The sequence below is a fragment of the Microtus ochrogaster genome, chromosome 22, assembly GCF_000317375.1.
Source record: "Microtus ochrogaster isolate Prairie Vole_2 chromosome 22, MicOch1.0, whole genome shotgun sequence".
NCBI classification, from domain to species: Eukaryota; Metazoa; Chordata; class Mammalia; order Rodentia; family Cricetidae; genus Microtus; species Microtus ochrogaster.
The window spans coordinates 25,856,133-25,874,274 of NC_022023.1; the positions used below are offsets into that span (position 1 = coordinate 25,856,133).

The following is an 18,142-nucleotide window of genomic DNA, read 5'->3' on the forward strand; positions in this document are numbered from 1 at the left end:
ACACACACACACACACACACACACACACACACACACACACACACACACCAGTTCCTTATCTCACCAGGTGATGCTCTGTGCGGCCTTAGGTCTCTGGCAGCAGGAAAGCTATTATTAACTGTAACCTCTTGACCTTGGGTCTTTTGAACCACGGACCAAACTGAATTTTTCTTTAGTAAATGCCTCGGGCATTTAAAATAGCAGTGAAAATTGGGTTGGGAGACCCAGTGAGGGGGGTGGGGGACAGGGCAATGACTTTGAAAGCTTCTTGGTGCACATTTTGGATACTTTTCCAACCTCAATGCCTGGGGATATCTTTCTCCCTCTTGAGATGGAGTGCTCCTCTCTCACCCCAGCTGTGACACACTTGCCTCCAAGCAGACCCAGGCAGGATCCACATGGCTGTCCCAGTTATGAAGACATGGTACATGCACTCTATCCATGCCCTCAGAGCCGCTGGTAGGGCTGGCAGCAGAGGAGGGGCGGACAGGAGGTAGGGTGTTGGTAGAAGTGAGCACCTACTGTGACATGGCCAGGATTTGTGCTCTATGCACTGTCATTCACCCCAAAAGATGAGAGAGGTGGCTGGACCTCATTGGCACTGCCAGACCTTGGCATACTGAGGCAGGGAGGGGGCCCGGGATTGAAGGCTTTATTCACATTTCCTTGGGGAGACACAGGCCTCCACCAGCATGGCATTTACTAGTGACCGCTGTGACCACAGTTCCCCACAACCAGGTCTCAGGAGCACCAGGCTACTGCTGCAGCAAGGGAGGACATCACCCCCTCCATCAATCCCAGAGGACTGGCTTTTGTCTTACTTCCCAGAGAGCTTAACACCATTGTGGAAAAACATTTTATTACGCATGTTCAACTTGCTTCCAATGAAATGATGAATTTTTCACGTACGATGGCATCCGATGCTTCTCACCTCTTTTTTTTGTCATCTCTCATAACCAGCACCCAAAAGTAAAACAAAACGGAACAGAGCCCACAGGCACAGTACTAAGTGTAAGTTAACTAGTGGGAAGTATATATATACATTTGACTTTAAAATAAAAAAAAGAGCAAAGGTGAGGTGGCTGCCGAGGCTCCTTTCCTGTGCTGATCTAGCGAGCCACAGACAGCTGCGAGCGGTTTGTCTTGCACCGGTATGAATAGCACCATAAGACTGTGAGACGCGAGTGACACATCTGTGCGACCACAAAGGTATAGTCCTTGAGTCCCAGTGCGGGTTTAACACAGAAGCATCACCGCTGTGAGCCCAGAGCTCTGGTGGCTCCGGGCGAAACAGAACGGAAGTGTCACGGTGGAGCTCAAAGTGACCAGCCAGCGTTTGCTCCGAAAGCGTGCGTGTGGGGGGAAGCACTGAGGGGCTTAATATTAACAGTGGGGCTCCTTCGGGGGACAGACAGGTGGCCGTGGGGCACGGGGGACAGTGCACACCTACGGGGACATGCCTACACTTGCTCTGCCTAGGTGGGCCTCTGCAGACGCACCAGGAGGACTATGTGGCTTCCTGAGCTGGCTATGCTGGCAATCTCTTTGCTTTCTGGCTCCAGGATATAAATGTCTTTGGGTAAATTAACAAGATGTTGGGTTGAGGGAAAATTGGCAGCACCTTCCCTTCAACCCCCCCCCCCCAAACTCCCTGGAATCTGTGGGTTTTAGAAACAAGTTGGGGAGTCTGCTGGTGAGCAGACGTGAGTTGGGGAGCAGTGTATAGCACAGCATCGGGGTGATGACTAGTGGGTTACTTCATCCTGACAGTCTCTCAGAGCACCTAAGGAGGTTTAGCACCACTCCTTTTCAATTCAAGTGGAATCAAATAAATTCCCTGCCACCCCTACCACGTCTCTGTGATGGGCTAGTAAAAAAAATCAAAAAACAAAAAAAAACAAAAAACAAAACAAAAAAAAAATAAAAACCTACTCTAAAATAGAAACAGCACCAATAAATCAAAAAGCACTTAGAGATGATTGCATGGAAACCGGCCCAAGAGCTTCTATCAGACACCAGGAGAAGATGGGCCTCAAGGTAGTTCCAAACATAAGCACCCACGAAACCCAACCAAGATGTGAAGCAAGGCTAGCCAGCCACAGTAGCCGGGAGACTGGCAGCTGGTCTGCTCTCGGAGAGCTCAGTCTGGTCACTTCTCTGAGCTCCTGGAGATAGGAAAGTTCTGTGGTGGGAGTGAAGGCATGGGGAGAGAAGAGAGGACCTTCTCCATCCATTCAGGTCACATCGGAATGGGTCAGTGAAGACAGCTGTGAGCCGCGAAGAAGGTACCAGGCGTGAGGTCTGGGTTAGAGGACTTGATGGACGGGCAGCAATTTCAGCCAGGTGGTGTTCCTCCACAAGTCCCGGCACACCTTCCTTGCGCCCAGATACTGAAGTTCAACCCTTATGCTGCAGAACCCAGGACTGACTGATGCGTGTCCTCAGATGTCCTGAACGGCATCCTAACTCCAGAAGAAAGGCCGATGGAAAGCTACTTGGCCAAGATGGAGAGTGTTTTTAATGTGCAAAGCCTTATTGAGTGCTGGCCAGAGTGGATACACCTGGAGGCAGAGTAGGAGCTGGCACACCCCCGAGGGAGCTGAGGGCACCTTTACGTCAGGTACACAGGTACCCTGTGTACCATGTGCGCCTGTCCCATTAGCACCTTAAGGAAAGGTTTCCCCCTCTTTCCCTGTGGGGTACACCTCTGAGCTCTGAAAAGTAGATGGCTCCCCAAATCCAGCTCTTCGGGGATGCCCCCCACACAAGTGGGGTGCAGAGTTACATGGCACTGGTATTCTTGTTGGTCTACTCAGATTTTAAACTCTCAGGGGCAAGGTTTCTAAGGCAAGGCTCAGGATTTTGAGACCATGTTTTTGAGGTGGGCAGAGGCCAAGTCTTGATCCTTGGACTCAGGCAGCAGAGCCCTCTCCCGGAGAAGCCATAGCTCAGGCTGGTCAACCAGGGCATTGCTGGCCTTTAGGACAGAGCCTCTTCCAATGTGATATCTCATTTCTAGGATATTTCCACAAAGCGACTTCAAGTCGGAGGAATTCAAATGTCAATGGCTAAACACTCTTGCTTAATCTCTCTCTCTCTCTCTCTCTCTCTCTCTCTCTCTCTCTCTCTCTCTCTTCTCAATAATTATGTGCCAGATGAGCCCCTTTGAGGTACATAAGATCTTGGAAGTTAAAATTCTTTTGTGACTCTTGTGTAGTTTATCCTTGGGAAGCCATCCAGTGGCCGTTAACAGTATATTACGTTCAGGACGAATGGCAAGGTCAAGTCCACTCTCTAGCTCTATGCAACTGTATTCTCGAGGCAGCCTTACTGTAGGCGCAGAGCGGTGCTTTGGGGGTTCTGGCTGCAGGGCTGGTGTGCTTTTGGGTGGGGTGAGGGCTCTCCACTCACTAACTGCCAGACCTCAGATCTTGAGTCGGAGCACTGGGCAAGCACCGTGCTGTATGTCATGAGCTTGGCGGAGAGGGCGGCTGGCGTATCTTATTTGCATAGAAGTCCCTACAGGTCTGGCAGCAGCGCTGGTACCACCGCATGTCCTGGCAGAGGTTCTTCTCTCGGATGACCCGGCAGTACACTGTCCATTGGTCTCGTGTGCATTTGTAGGTCAGAGCAGCTAAGGGGACAGCGGAAAGAACACACGCGTGCCCAGAGGTTAAAGCCCTGGTTAAACAGATAGAAGCCACCCATGATTGTCTTGGTTTCTCTTACCTTCAAGTACGCATTAGCCTTACATAAATTCATGGACATCTAGGGCTATATAGATGCTATTTTCTCCTGTGGATCCACTTCTGCATCCAGCCCCTGACTCAGGTACCCTCATTGCCTTTTCAGAGCGGGAGACACTAGAGAGTTTGTTCTGAGCTTGGAGGAGCTGGTTTGTGATATACCATACTGCTTCTGTTGGTGTTTATAAAACACAGGGGCATGGAGTAGTGGACAATAAAGGGTCCACAGAAGCATGAAGTTGAAGGGTAAACAAACAGTTCACATTTCTCTCAGGGTCTTAGTCCTCTAGAGAGAAACCCTTGTATCCGCGAGGTCTCTAAAGAGATACCACGTAGACTCACGATGGCAACAGACATGGGTGTCGCCTCTACAAGCTCAGCGGCTCCCCCTGACTCACAAGGAAGCTGCCCGAGAGCCCTTGGTGGCAGGTAAGGGGCTCTGCGTAGGAGCGTGGATGACTCCGGTGACAAGGCTCTGGGCATGCCCATCAGGAATTAGCTAGAGCGGGTTAATTTAGGTTGGAAGACCCATCCTGAGAGTGGGTGGCTCTTGTCCCATAGCCTGGGGCCTTGAAATGAATAAGAAGGAAGAAGGTGAACACCCACGCTCTTTCTCTCTGCTTCCTGACTGTGGACACAGTATGGCCATTTGTCTCAATGCCATGACCTCCCCAGGAGAGCGGACTGTACCCTTAAAGCCTAGCCCAGCAACCCCTCCCACAAGTTCCTTTGGTCAGTATTCTGTTGACGCAGTAGATGGCCCTCATGTCATCCCGTCACTGGCTGGACTATGGACACGTGAGCAGAACTGCTCACAGGAAGACCGTCACCTCTCCACCCGTCTATGTGCAGCTCTGTCATGGCACAGAGGACCTGTGCATTTATCCTAGTCACTCTTTCCAGAAGGAAGTATGGGGTCAGGGTTGAGGCTGTCCTGCCTTGTCAGAAGAGTGAGGATACCCCAAGGATTGTGGGGGGATGGACAAACACCTCTGAACCTTCTTCAGCCCGAGCAAATACTGGCGCCTCTAGTGCTCAAAGAAGGGGGCTCTCTGGCTTACAACAGGGGGACAGTGGCACCCAGAAGCCAGGGTCAGGGGAGATACTCACCAAGGCGAGGGGAGGTGATGGTGTTGACATTAATCTTGTCATTGCAGACCTCCTGGTGGCACTGCCTGTAGGCTGCTGGCTTGGACAGAGTGGGACACTCACTGCCATGGCGTCCAGTCACCTTGTGCATGCACTGTACCACACGGGACTGGAGCCCTTTCCCGCAGGTGGATGAGCACTGCCAGAGACAGGGATAGCCTGAGCTAAGGGTCTATGAGATATCCCTCCCATAAAGCCACTCCTGGGCATGTCATTCCCAAGTGCCTACAATGGCTGCAAGTCAAGGAAGCTCATTGCCTGCTAGAGGCATGCTATGTCTCACTGAAACATACACCGAATCCTTGGCCCCCAGAGGCTGGGACAGGCCCTTGAGGCATTGGCCAGTCAGTGGTTCATCTTGACTGCTGACTTGATGAGATTCAGAATCACCATGGAAACAACTCTTTGGGCATCCCTTTCCGGTAATAATGACTACATTGGGCTGAAATGTGAAGAACCATTGTGAGTGGCGCGTTGTTATGGGCTGACAGGTCCTGGACTGAATGTGTTGAACACCAGCAATCAAACTTACCACTTCCTGACTGTGGGAACAATGTAACCAGCTACCTTAAACACCTGCCTTTCCCGCCATGAAGGACTGTATCGAAAACCTTAAACAGAAATTGATTTTATCTGGTATTTTGTCAATGCAATGTCACTGATACAGAGGTGATCAGGCAAGGTATCGAGGGCAAGGCGCCCAGGATGAGATTAATGCCTTTATAAGAAGAAGACTAGAATGTTCTCGCCATCAAGTGAGGATGACAAGATGGCTCCCTGCAAACTAGGGGACATCGGTCCCATGTTTTGGTGACCCTGGCATAAACACAACTGCTCGACCAGTCTTTACATCTCAGCACAGAAGTCTGAGCAAGATGAGACCCTTGAAGATGACAAACTTGTGGGTCCTCAGCCATATCTCCCACCACACACAACATTCTCACTGGCTCGAGCCCAATCCTACTTAGAGAAGGACTGTCAGTGACCCATGCCTGCAGCATCTGCTGACTGCATGAGGCATCCGTGGACCGTGCCTTTGGCCCTCGAGGTTTGGGAACGTGCATCCCATGTTTTCAAGGGCCAGTTTCCCTAAGGATGCTTTTCTAAGTCCCTCCCATGGCAAGTGGCTCCTGACTGTCTCCCAGAGTAGCTTAGTCCTCTCCCCGGATTTGGCTCCTTGTTTTTACTCTCCCCAGGCCCCCATAAGTCGTTCCTCCACTAAGTTGGTTTCCTCCCAAGTAGAGACCCACAGCCACGTGTACACCTTGTTCATCTGGTGTCCCCAGAGCACCCCTCCCCGATTTATGGGGTCCTGAGGACACTCTACAAAACTGTAATATAGCCCAGGCTGCACAACAGCCCAGCTGGAGTTAATAACAGTGTCCAGGTAGGGAGAGTAAAGGACTGTCCTTAAAATGCGGCGTGCGCCGAGAAAGCCAGGTGCTATTCTTAGCCCTGTTTCCTTGAGTCTCTCCCATCCCATCTGGAATAGGAGAGCCTTCCTGGGAGGTGATGGGGAGTCACAGGCCCAATGGAGGCACTGGTGTACCATTTTGCCTAGGGAGTCATTGCCAACTCCCTTTCAGAGAGATTTCTGGGAGCAGGGACTTTGCCTTCCTGTCTAACAAGCAGGATCATGCTATGGAGTGTAAACATTCAAGGGCATGCCGTTTGGAAAGATCACCAGTCTTCAATCACAAAAGAAGGCAGCTCCCCACCAGGGGCCCCTCAGCATGTTCCGACCAGCTCAGACTCTCTGACGTGCAAGGCTGTCCCTAAGCCTGGCTTCGTGCCCAGGTCTGTGTCCCGGATACACCCACCAGAGGCTTCCTGCCACCCAGAGAATTCAGCCGGCATTGCCAATGCAGATTTCTAGGTGTCAACCTTAACCTCAGGAGTCCATATCAGGGTTCACAGATGTCTGAGGGCTGCTGAGGTGATACAAGGAAGTAGAGCAATGTGAATTTTAGGGGTGTCTTTTAGGAAGCTAGGACTGGCTGCAGGAGTAACCTGGTGAGCTTTGAAATAAAAAGATCCTGATGTCTTAACCCCCACAAAGAAGTACATCAGGGAAGGCCAGGGATATCACTTTTTTTTTTTTTTTTAAGATTGTTAGGTGGTTGCAGTGGATATCTGGGATTGAAAGCCCCAACTTAACCCGCATTTCTGTGCTCTGTAGAAAGGCGAAGAACTCCTCCCACGAAGCCATCATGCATTTCTATCCAGCTAGGCATGGTTAAGCTGGAATGACGTCCAGCTGCAGACCCGACTGCTGGGTTTATGCAGAGCTGACAGGTGGGCTCGGATGGAGGCAGCAGTCACAGCTCCCATTCAAATAAATGCTTCATGTTTTTGTAAAGAACAAAACTGCTCTGGGCTCAGGGGCAGCGAGGTATGCTTTCAAATATTTCGTAGCCGAAGTAGCGTTTGGGAAAACGCCACTCATCTGAATAACCCCAATCAAGGTTCCTTATGGGTCTTATGGAAGATGGCCCAGAGGTTAAAAAAATGAAGGCAAAAATTTTAGTTACTGACTCCTAGAGACAGGATTTCATAATTACAAAGAGAGGGGGGTCATAAAATGTATAAAGACCACTTATCGAAGTAATCACACCTACCGAGTCCACTTTAATAAGGTCAGTGACAGAAAGGTCAGAGATATTGTCAGTGCAGTCACACCAAGGAAGAGCAAAGCCACACCATCTGGTACAAAGCCATTATCAATGCAATGTCACACTGAGTTGGGACCATCCCATCAGGCGGTGAAACGTCAAGCCATGTCAGTCAACCCAAATCTACATGAAGGTTTATGCCATGAGGCCCCTGGGGAGCATCCCACTCAGAAGCTTCTCAGTGAAGCTGGAGGGTGAAGACTTTGGGTGCCCTGCTTAAAAGCATGGGTGTCTCAGGAGATGCTGGAGCAGATAACACAAACATCCCATCGTGATGGACAGAACTATATCATTCAGCGGTGAGTTCATAAGGCTCAATTTAAAACTTGTAGAAAAAGAAAAGGGCTATGTTTAAATCCAGATGCCTAACACACAAATTTAAATAATTGGGGCTAGCGGGATGGCTCAGCAGGTCAGGTGCTCTGGCTAAGTACAAGGAGAGAACTAAGTTCCTCCCTAAGCTTCCTCTGACCTCATAGGCCTGCTATGGCATGTGGGCTTTAGTATCCCATGCTAAGGGCTTCTCAGGAAATAAGAGCGGAGAATTCCCACTGATGATCCTTCTGCACTGGCTGCCTTTCGGTTTGAGCCTGCCCCTAGCCAGAGTCACACAGCACACGGTCTTGTTGGAAAGGTCGTTGGGTTGAGTTTATCATATTAGGGAGTGACTGGTGGGAGATGAGCCTACTGGCACCCTGCAGAAGTCTGGGAAATGACAGGCCTCGATAAACATGGGAAGAGTTATCACTATCAACAGCAAAGGTGTGACTGAGGATAAAGTAAGCTGCAGGAGGCACACCAGGAGGCTACAGCAGGCACACCAGGAGGCTGCAGGAGGCAGCCCAGGGGGCTGCAGCAGACACACCAGGAGGCTGCAGCAGGCACACCAGGAGGCTGCAGGAGGTTGAGGGAGGCACACCAGGAGGTGGCTTTCTTTAGTTCGTCAGGCTGCTACCCTGTCACTAGAATCTAGCTCAGGGTTGATCTGACAACCAGATCTCCAGGAGCACAATAGGCGAAAAGGGACTGTTTTTGCGTGGCACCTTTCTGGGAGCCCAGGCTCGAGTTACAGAGAACAGAGGCATACTGTGAATTCCATTCTGTGGCCTCCCCTGAGGCCCCAGCCCTAATTAAAGAGTGAGGAGTTGACAGTGTCTCCTGATAGCATCGGAGTCTGCCCCGGAGCCTTGCTGAGAAGCCATTCTTCAGGCTTTTACAGCCTAAGCAAACACATCTATACAAACAGATCTGGTCTTGTCTGAAGCTCTCTCATGGCTGCCCCCACCCCTTCTGTAAAGGGGCTCGGTCCATCAGCATTTACTGTGGCTCCCTAAGACTCAGTTAGCCCAGACAGAAGTAAACCCGCCATAAATTCATGAAGGAAAGCTTATGTCAGGCTAAGTAAAAGATGCTCTCCTCCCTGTCCTTTGGGAGCAAATACCTATAAAACCCTTTGTATTCTGCCTGGTGACCATGCAGCCCCAGCACCCTTTGCTTGAGCAACAAGGGAGAATCAAAATCAAAGACACCTGAGGCAGAGGTGCCCTGGGGGAAAAACAGTGTGGAAATAAAGATTTTCCGTGGTTCCGTGGTTGAGCACTTCCTTAGGTGCAGGAAGAGACCCTGGTTTACAGCTTCATTCGGCAGCAGCACAAAAACAAAACAAAAAATAAACAAGCAACCAAGAAACTAACAACGCCCCACCTACACTAAAAACAGTCAGGATGTAGACTCAGGAAGTACACAAACAGAGATTAAGCTTGGATTTTTCTCATATGCTCTTAAAAGCAAATTACCAAGTGACTAGGAAAAAAGAGATTGTTCCCTGGTTGGAGAAGTTTAAGCAAACAGGAGGAAACGGGTTGTCGGGCCCTTGTGACACTGTGCAGCAGTAGCATCGCCTGGCGTCTCTCAAATAACAGTAATTATAATAGCCATTATGAGCAGGATCTGCCTGTTACTGTGTCCTGGGCTTACCGATGGTCTAGTTCTCACGTTAACAGTCACGTGGTCAGTGCAGTGCTTGAAGCACAGTGGCTGATCGTCTGTAGGAGACTGAGGGGCACCTTTCATAGCAGGTGTGAGCCTTGAGCCTTGCGACTTGACCACCCCCAGCAGGAGGAGCCAGCCCCCTCCTCCCCATTGCTGGCCAGAAGCTCTGCCCTAAGACACCTTCCTGGCAAGAAGGAATTGCCCGTTCTCAGCTGTAAGAAAATGTAAACACTAAATTCTAATGGGATGCTTTCAGGATTTAATTATAAAAATATGTTACAAGAATCCTGTGAGAGAAAAGGTGTCCTGTGGGACTGTTGTTTTTTTTTTTTGGGGGGGGTAGAGGAGTTCAGATCAGGCTACCCTGCCTGTAATGGGACTGGGTAGACTGAGGCAGGAAGAGCTCCCAGGGCAGCAGGAAAGCACTCCTAGCCTCTTGAGGGAATCTGAAAGCCACCCTGCCTCTGGTAGGTTCATAGGAGACGTGGAGAAGGAACCTCCACAGTAGGTTGGTCAGAAAGGTACCTGGCTGGTGAAATGTCATTGGTTCCTCAAGGGCTTTCCTGACAGTTTTCCCTCCAGACTTGGCAGAGACAGAACAAACCCGGGCAGCTGTTGAAACCAGAAAGAGCTGGTCTGGACAATAAAAAAAACAAAACAAAACAAAACAAAACAAAAAACCTCCATGATGACCTTGCTAACTCTGACTTGGAAGGAAAAGTTAGACTCAAGCATGCACATACGCACACACTCCTTCCCGCTTCTGCTCTCAAAGCCTTCCATGCAGTCTTGGCTTGGTGTCCCAGAGCCTCTCCTTCCTCTGAGTTTGCAACCTGACAGCCCTGATTCAGGTTGGTCTTTATAGCCAGAGAGCCAGAGAGCACCACACCCACTGATGATCTATCTGCAAGGGCTGGTGATGTGGGAGTCCCCTCTGTAAGCTGTGAACATCATTGGTGAATAAAGAAACTGCCTTGGCCTGTTGAGAGGGCAGAACTTAGATAGGCGAGGAAAACTAAACTGAATGCTGGGAGAAAGGAGGCAAAGAGAGAAGCCATGTAGCCCCGCCGGAGACAGATGCCAGAACTTTACCAGGTAAGCCACTGCCATGTGGTGATACACAGATTAATGGAGATGGGTTAAAATGAAGATGTAGGAGTTGGCCAATAAGAAGCTAGAGCAAATGGGCCAAGCAGTGATTTAAATAATATAGTTTCTGTGTGATTATTTTGGTTCTGGGGCAGCCGGGATGAACAAGCGGCCTTTCTCAAACAGGCTGGGCATCCTCAGAGGATTGGCATGGTGGAGTCTGCAAGGGTGGCTCTCAGTCCCTCCCTTGAGGGCAGAAGATACCCATTATCACTTTCCTCTCCATCCTGAGTGCCGAGCCATGGTTCCCCAGGAAAAGCTGCAGACAGGCTAGGAATTAATGTGAACCTCTATTTCCTCATGTAGAAGACTGGGACAGGATTGTGAGAGTCAAACGGGTCACACGAGTGGATGCACTTTCTCATGGATTCCACCCAAATGAGTATGACCTCCCACCAGCACCTCATGTGGGACTCCCTAAGGCAGGGGCTCTCAGGGTTACATGGTACTGACTTCATGCTGCTCTTGGGGCTTAGCAGACCCTTGTGCTGGCCAGGAGGCCTAGGCAGCACACGGAGCAGCCTGCCATTTGCATCTTGGTGGGTGAGCATGCCATCCACTGCCAATCAGCGGCTTACGCAGGGCTGGCTGAGAGTCACAGTAATGTGGTCACAGGCTCACAGCCAGTGGTGATGGCAACCGAATGCAAGCAGAGGCTCTGCAGTGGCATGGGGCAGAAGAGCTTTCTGGGAGAACCCTTCACATGACATGGTTGGCTCCTTTTTAAGACCATGGCGCTCCAGCCCTCATCACCCTGTCAAGAGCACAGCAAAGTGTCCAACAGCTCCATGGGAGCATCCTGACCACAGTGCTTGTGTGACCATGACAACATGGGCTTTTCTTCTTCCTCCTCGGCTCACTGCTTGTGCTGGCTAGTCTTTGTCAACTTGACACCAACTAGAGTTATTGCAAAGGAGGGAGCCCTACTTGAAAAAAATGTCCCCATAAGATCTGGATGTAAGGCATTTTCTTTAATGATTGATAGGGGTGGGCTCAGTCCATGGTGGGCGGTCCCATCCCTGGGCTGGTGGTCCTGGGTTCTATAAGAAAGCTGAGCAAGCCAGTAAGCAGCACCCCTCCATGGCTTCTGCATCAGCTCCTGCCTCTAGGTCCCCACCCTGCATGAATTCTTGTCCTGGCTTTCTTGGATGATGAACTGTGCTATGCAAGCCTGAGCCAGATAAACCCTTTCCTCCCTGACTTGCTTTTTGGTCATACTGTTTCATTGAAGTACTAGAAACCCTAACAAAGACACTGCTCAGAGATACGTTCTGCACATTATGTTTTCTGTGCCACCATTTCCATCTCCCAGACAGGAGGAGCCCAGGCTACTTGCAGACTGGTGGAGAAGGCTCCCTTGGGGTGTTTTAGAGGCCCTATAAGTCAGACCAGCTCCTTCTAAGGGTACTTAACAGCTACCAGGAGGTCAACTGTCATTTTGATCTTTTTGGTAGGAGAGACAGCAGATTTCACCTGTGTTAGTTAGATCTCAGACTCAGGACAAATGGCGAACTAAGGTGCCTATTTAACATATCAAAAGTGGGCTCTGGTCACCACCCTCCCTCAGTCTCTACCTATTACAGAATCACCCTAGCATATTCCACCCTACCCTAAACTCTCCAGCCCAGGGACTGCACTGGGCCCCTTCCCCCAGCTCCTCTGATACCTATTTAACCCCACCATTTTGGCTATTCTGATCTCTTGGTCTCCCAGCTTGCTCCTGACTTCTTGGCTCCTCTCTTAGCCCACCTGTCCTCCCTCCCCCTCTCTCCCTGTCCCTCACTTCTTTTAAAACACCACCCATTCTAATCCCTTTGCAACAGTTCATTTCTCATGGGGAAAGTCTCACCGTTTCCGTGGTTGAAGGACATGTGTGATCTTGACTAGGAAACATTTCAACTTTAGATTCGCAGTCATACTAAAGAACTGACCCTTGTCCCGGTTTAAGTGTCCCACACCTCCAGGCTGAACATAGGCTCTGCATTTAATGGGGTGCAATGAATTATTGGAACTAGAAAGTTCTATTGTGTCCTCGGAGGTAGACAGAGCAGGTCAGAGCAATGGCAGGGAGGGGAATATGATTGTGTTCCTTGTACATGACTCTAGCGAAGGGTTGGCTGCTTGTTGGAGTCAGGATGATAGAAAGAGATCCTTGCTCAGTTCTCCCAGGCTCTGAGCATTGAGGGCTCCAGTTACTCCCAACAGTGTTGTACAGGTATAGAGTATTAGGTTCAAAGTGGCTCCCCAATGGCAGCGCAGTTGACAATGTCCTAAATGACAGTCTGGGTTCAAACTCAGGTTGAACTCTGGCTGGGTAAACAGAAAGGTTACCACGTAAACAGCATTCCTCGAAAACCTTGTGAAGCAGGTTTCTGTTTGTCAGGAAAAGCCATCCCCCTGCCACCACCACCCTGCAACTGCGTCTGACAACGGGACCTCTAGACCTAGCTCCCTGTTAACTCAAGCAAACCTGTAATAGATCAAAGTCACTACTCTAGGTCCCATTATGTTCTGATGTCCTCAAAACTGAGAAGGCTTTCTTCACTTTCTGCTGTTCTCAGTCCCTAAGAGACAAAGCCTGGCTGTTTTGACTCCTCAACAAACCTTTCTTTCTACCTAGGGAGTGGGCTTGTTTGGTAGTTTCACTGTGCCCTTGTTACATTTAGTACCGACACCTGGGAGGTACTGCCTGGCCCCCCCTTCCCTAGTCCTGGTTCCTCCTCACTGAAACAAACTGCTATTGGATTCTCCTGGGCTTGTATCGTTCGTCTATGCTGGCTTCTGTCACTTAGCATATTCGGTCTAAACGGTAGAGCCTACCACTTCAGCTGCTTCTCTTCTCCACCTGTTATCCCTACCCGTTTCTTCCTGCCTACTCGGGTGGTTGTCTTCTCACAGCTGCCTGCTCTCTTTCTTGCTCATGGGAGCTTGCCATGCAGTCCTGGGCCCCCATCACATGGCAAGGGATGCCTCTCCCCTGAGATCCTGGGCATCTCACTGACAAATCTCCATCCTCTGGGGATACTCTCAGGGATTTCGACACTGTTCTATGGAACTCACTCCTTACAGTGTCTCCCTCCCAATGCTTTTGTCCTTTGGGATCCTCCTTCTGGCGGGACTCCTACTTATGGTAAGTCTCATCAACCTCCTATTTGCTTTGATCCTGCAGATTCTTTATTGGCACCTTTTCTTCAAGGGCTATTCCCTTCCTCTAGGTAACCATGGGCTCTTCTCATATTCAAGCTTAGACTATTGGACTTCTCTCCCCTGCCTTCTTTAATCTTTTCCCCTCCTTGGACTGAGATATTATTAAGTCTCATTGTCTTAATTTTACTGAAAATATGGCTTGACACAAGCTTGACAGTCTCAGTGGCCAGGAAATGGCACATTCGATTTCCAAATTCTCGCAGATTGTGACAACTTCTGTCTTGCACAAGCAAATGATCCAGAAACTTCTCATCTCTAAGCCTTCTTTGTTCTCCCCTCTCGCTTTCTCTAAGCTGCCTTTGCTCTCTGCTCTCAGGCCTCCGTCTGATCACTGGGTTCAGTCTTACAGAGGTTCAAATGTCTGTTGGGTACGAATAATATTGGAAAAGTCGTCACATGCTGTTTTAGCCTACTAAAAAGCTGGCCCTGGAGATGCCCACTTTAGATCCAAGCATGTTGTTGCCAAAGCCTTTGTTCTGGGCCAGGATAGCCACCTGACTCTGTGACAGGGAGAAAGAAAACAAAACAGAAAAGCCCAGTGAAAAGACATTTTGTTTTTGAGAACAGCTAGGAGGTAAGCCATTTCCAATAGGAGTTACTGATGGCTAAATATAGTTACATCACACCTCTATAATATTTTGGATAAGGTTTATATATTCCTAAGGTTATAATGGTCTATTCAGGGTAACAGAAACTGACTTAAAAATATGTGTCTAACCATTCTTGTCTTTCCTAATGTTGTTAATCTTTAGCTATTTGAAAAAAACTGAGTCATAAAAATGATATTTTGTAAAAAGTACATTATAAAAGAATCAAACAAACGATGTTCCCAGTATCTCCATGGAATGTATTTACGGTTTAAGGTTTACTTTGATATTAAGGGTTTTTCTATTCAAAATTCATAAATTCTAAGACACAAATGTAGCAGGTATAAAATTAGGAAATCATTGTAAACTGCTAAAGATTCTTAAAACATAAAAGCTATTGGTCAGTCACCTTATAAGTGATCAATTTCTTTAATGTACTCAGAACTATGTTTGTAGTTATGCTAAGTATTTTTTTTTTTTTTTTTGATTTTCGAGACAGGGTTTCTCTGTAGCTTTTTCGTTTCTGTCCTGGAACTAGCTCTTGTAGACCAGGCTGGCCTCGAACTCACAGAGATCTGCCTGCCTCTGCCTCCCGAGTGCTGGGATTAAAGGCGTGCACCACCACCGCCCAGCTTATGCTAAGTATTTATGTAATTTATTTAGAGGGACAAGCTTGGAGAGAAAGGTCAATTCATATCCCCTATTATACAGACTTCTGTATATGCTATTAAAGTTAAGCCTGAGGCAAGTAACTGAAAATAAGCTTAAAGTAAACTTAAAGCTTGCTTAATGTAAATGATATTCAAAATCAGGCATATTAAAATAAAGAACTTAAGAGACCAGTTGACAGCTCTCAAACCCTCAGAGAGATTCGAATATGGCATTTAAGGTGTTTAATGGGAAGGAGAGGCAGGGAAAGATGGAAAAGGCTTCTCAAGACAGAAATACCAGCTTCTGGCAGCAGCTGAGGCCATCTCCAGAGAAGACAGGGTACCAGGGGATTTTACCTGGAGCCTGCTCCAAATGTGGCAATACCTGCCACTGAGCAGAGAACTTCCCTTCACCTCAGCCACCCCAGGAGCCTGCACAAGCTGTGAACTGGCTGGGCACTGGAGGGTCGACTGTGCCCCTTTGCCTTGCCAAGGTAGGTCAGGCTCCCAAGTTCCTCCTTTACAGAAAAATCTCTCAGATCTTCTGGGCCTGGCAGCCAAAGACTGATGCTGCCCAGGGACCTTGGCCCCAACACATCCATCAAGATTACCACACAAGAAGGAGTCCAGGTTAACTGTTCAGATTACTGGGTAAGTCTTTGCCATTTTAATTGATTTGGAAGCTACAAGGTTCATAGTTCCTTTTCACTCTAGTAAAACCTAGCCTTACCCAAGTCTTTTGAATAAAAAAAAATACCTCAAAACGGAGGCTCAGTTACCTGTCCCAGGTGCCTACCCACACTTGGTTTCAAGGCAAAAGTCAGGCAGGCCTTGCATCTCCCTGGTGCTAACAGGCTTCCTGCTGAGGACAGGTGGACTCATAATCAGGTTTCAACAAAAAAAGAAAATTCAGAACTACCATGCTGTTGTTACCGACTTTAAAGACTACTTTTAAAAAAAAAAAAGATTTATTTATTTATTATGTATACAGTGTTCTTTCTGTCTGTATGTTTGCTAGCCAGAAGAGGCCAGATCTCATTACAGATGGCTGTGAGCCACCATGTGATTGCTGGGAATTGAACTCAGGACCTCTGGAAGAGCAGTCAGTGCTCTTAACCTCTGAGCCATCTCTCAAGCCCCTAAAGACTACTTTTTACTATTCTTTACGCTCCAAGGGTAATTTTGAAAGGACTTGTCATTCCTTTCTTCTTTGTTTCTTTGTTTCTTCCTTCTTTCCTCCCTCCCTCCCTTCCTCCCTCCCTCCCTCCCTTCCTTTCTAACAATGGTAGAAAAGGAAGCCAGAAGGACAGAATTCCAAGGACAAAGAGTAGATCCTGCACTTGTTTCATCTGTACCACAACCCCGCCCTTCCCTTTTCTCTCACCACAGTGTGTTTTTTTTTTAACATCTCTGCTTCGTTTTGTACCGTGATTTCTTTTTTTAAATTTTTTTATTCAAAAGTTTTTTTTTTTCCGTTTTACATACCAGCCACAGTCCCCCAGTCTGTCTCTTTCTCCTACTCTCCCCCTCCACCCAACTCTCCCGTCTACTCCTCAGGAAGGGTAAGACCTCCCATGGGGAGTCAACAAAGTCTGACAGATCAAGACAAGACAAGACCAAGCCCCTCCCCCATTTATGGAAGTTGAGCAAGGTATCCCTCCATAGGGAATGGGCTCTAAAAAGCCAGTTCATGCACTAGGGATAAATCCTGGTGTCAAGTTGGGAGCATAGACCCCAGCCCCTTGCATCTATCCTAGCCTCCAGGCCTGAGAATTCTATTGGTCTGGACTCCAAATCCCAGCATGCCAGGTCCCCGACGGGTCAGGCCCACTCCCACAGGGTATTTAAGTGAACTCCCAAAAGAGGATCATGTGGTCTTTTTTCCTTCCTCCCAGTGGTTGCATTCGCAGCCTCCCTGTTCCCCCTTTGGGGCCTCCCGAGAGTGCAGGAATCCCATTAAACCTGGATATTTCTTAATTTGGCTCGTTTTGATTTGGCTTGATTGGGATTTTGTGTCGGCAGAGTTCTCACTTTAGGAAAAATTCCTAATACCTGGTGCCACTGCCTGTGGCCCCATAAACTGCCTAAGCCACAGAACTGTCACCCACATTCAGAGGGCCTAGGTTTGTCTTACGTAGGTTTCCTAGATATTAATCCAGAGTCAGTGAGCTCCCACTAGCTTGGATCAGCTGTCTCTGTGCCCCTCACCCGAAGAATGGATAAAGAAAGTGTGGTATAGTTTTACAGCGGAGTATTACTCGTGGTAAAAAAACAATGGCATCTTGAAATTTGAAGGCAAATGGATAGAACTAGAAAAAAACAATCCTGAGTGAGGTAACCCAGACCCTGAAAGACAAACATGGTGTGTACTCACTCAAAAGTGGATATTAGAGATAAAGCAAAGGATGACCAGCCTACAGTCCACAACTCCAGAGAAGCTAGGCAACAAGGAGGACCCTAAGAGAGACATGCATGGATGCCCCTGGGAAGGGGAAATAGACAAGATCTGAGAAAATGGAGAGGGGGGAGGGGATAAAGGGATGATGGGGAGGGGGAGAATATGAAGGAAAGAAAAGGTTGAGTTTGGGGAGGGAGAGAGAGGGAGAGCAAGGAAAGAGATATCTTGATAGAGGGATTCATTATGGGGTTAGGGAGAAATCTGGTGCTAGGGAAACTCCCAGGAATCCACAAGGGTGACCCCAGCTAAGACTCCTAGCAATAGTGGAGAGGGTGCCTGAACTGGCCTTCCCCTGTAATCAGACTACCTTAATTGTCATCATAGAACTTTCATTCAGTAACCGATAGAAGCAGAGGCAGAGATTCACGGCAGAGCACTGGGCCGAGCTTCTGGAGTCCAGTCGAAGAGAGGGAGGGGGGATTATGTGAGCAAAGGGGTCAAGATTATGATGGGGATACCCACAGGGACTTGCTTTTCAATGACGACTCTCGATAATCAAGCACCTAAGCCCTTGTACATGACTGAATATTTC

At 48.6% G+C, this 18,142-nt stretch overlaps 1 protein-coding gene across 1 annotated transcript in view; it reads right to left on the reverse strand.

The window, feature by feature from the left end:
- Positions 1-1,939: 1,939 nt before the first annotated feature.
- Adamts17 (ADAM metallopeptidase with thrombospondin type 1 motif 17) overlaps positions 1,940-18,142 on the reverse strand; it is a 302,714-nt gene continuing 286,511 nt past the window's right edge. Inside the window, exons 22-23 of the mRNA XM_005357779.2 lie at positions 4,857-5,034; positions 1,940-3,634 (exon numbers count right to left, since the gene is read on the reverse strand). Of these exons, the coding sequence (XP_005357836.1) occupies positions 3,468-3,634; positions 4,857-5,034 (345 nt within the window). The 3' untranslated portion in view covers positions 1,940-3,467. The remainder of the gene's footprint in view (positions 3,635-4,856; positions 5,035-18,142) is intronic.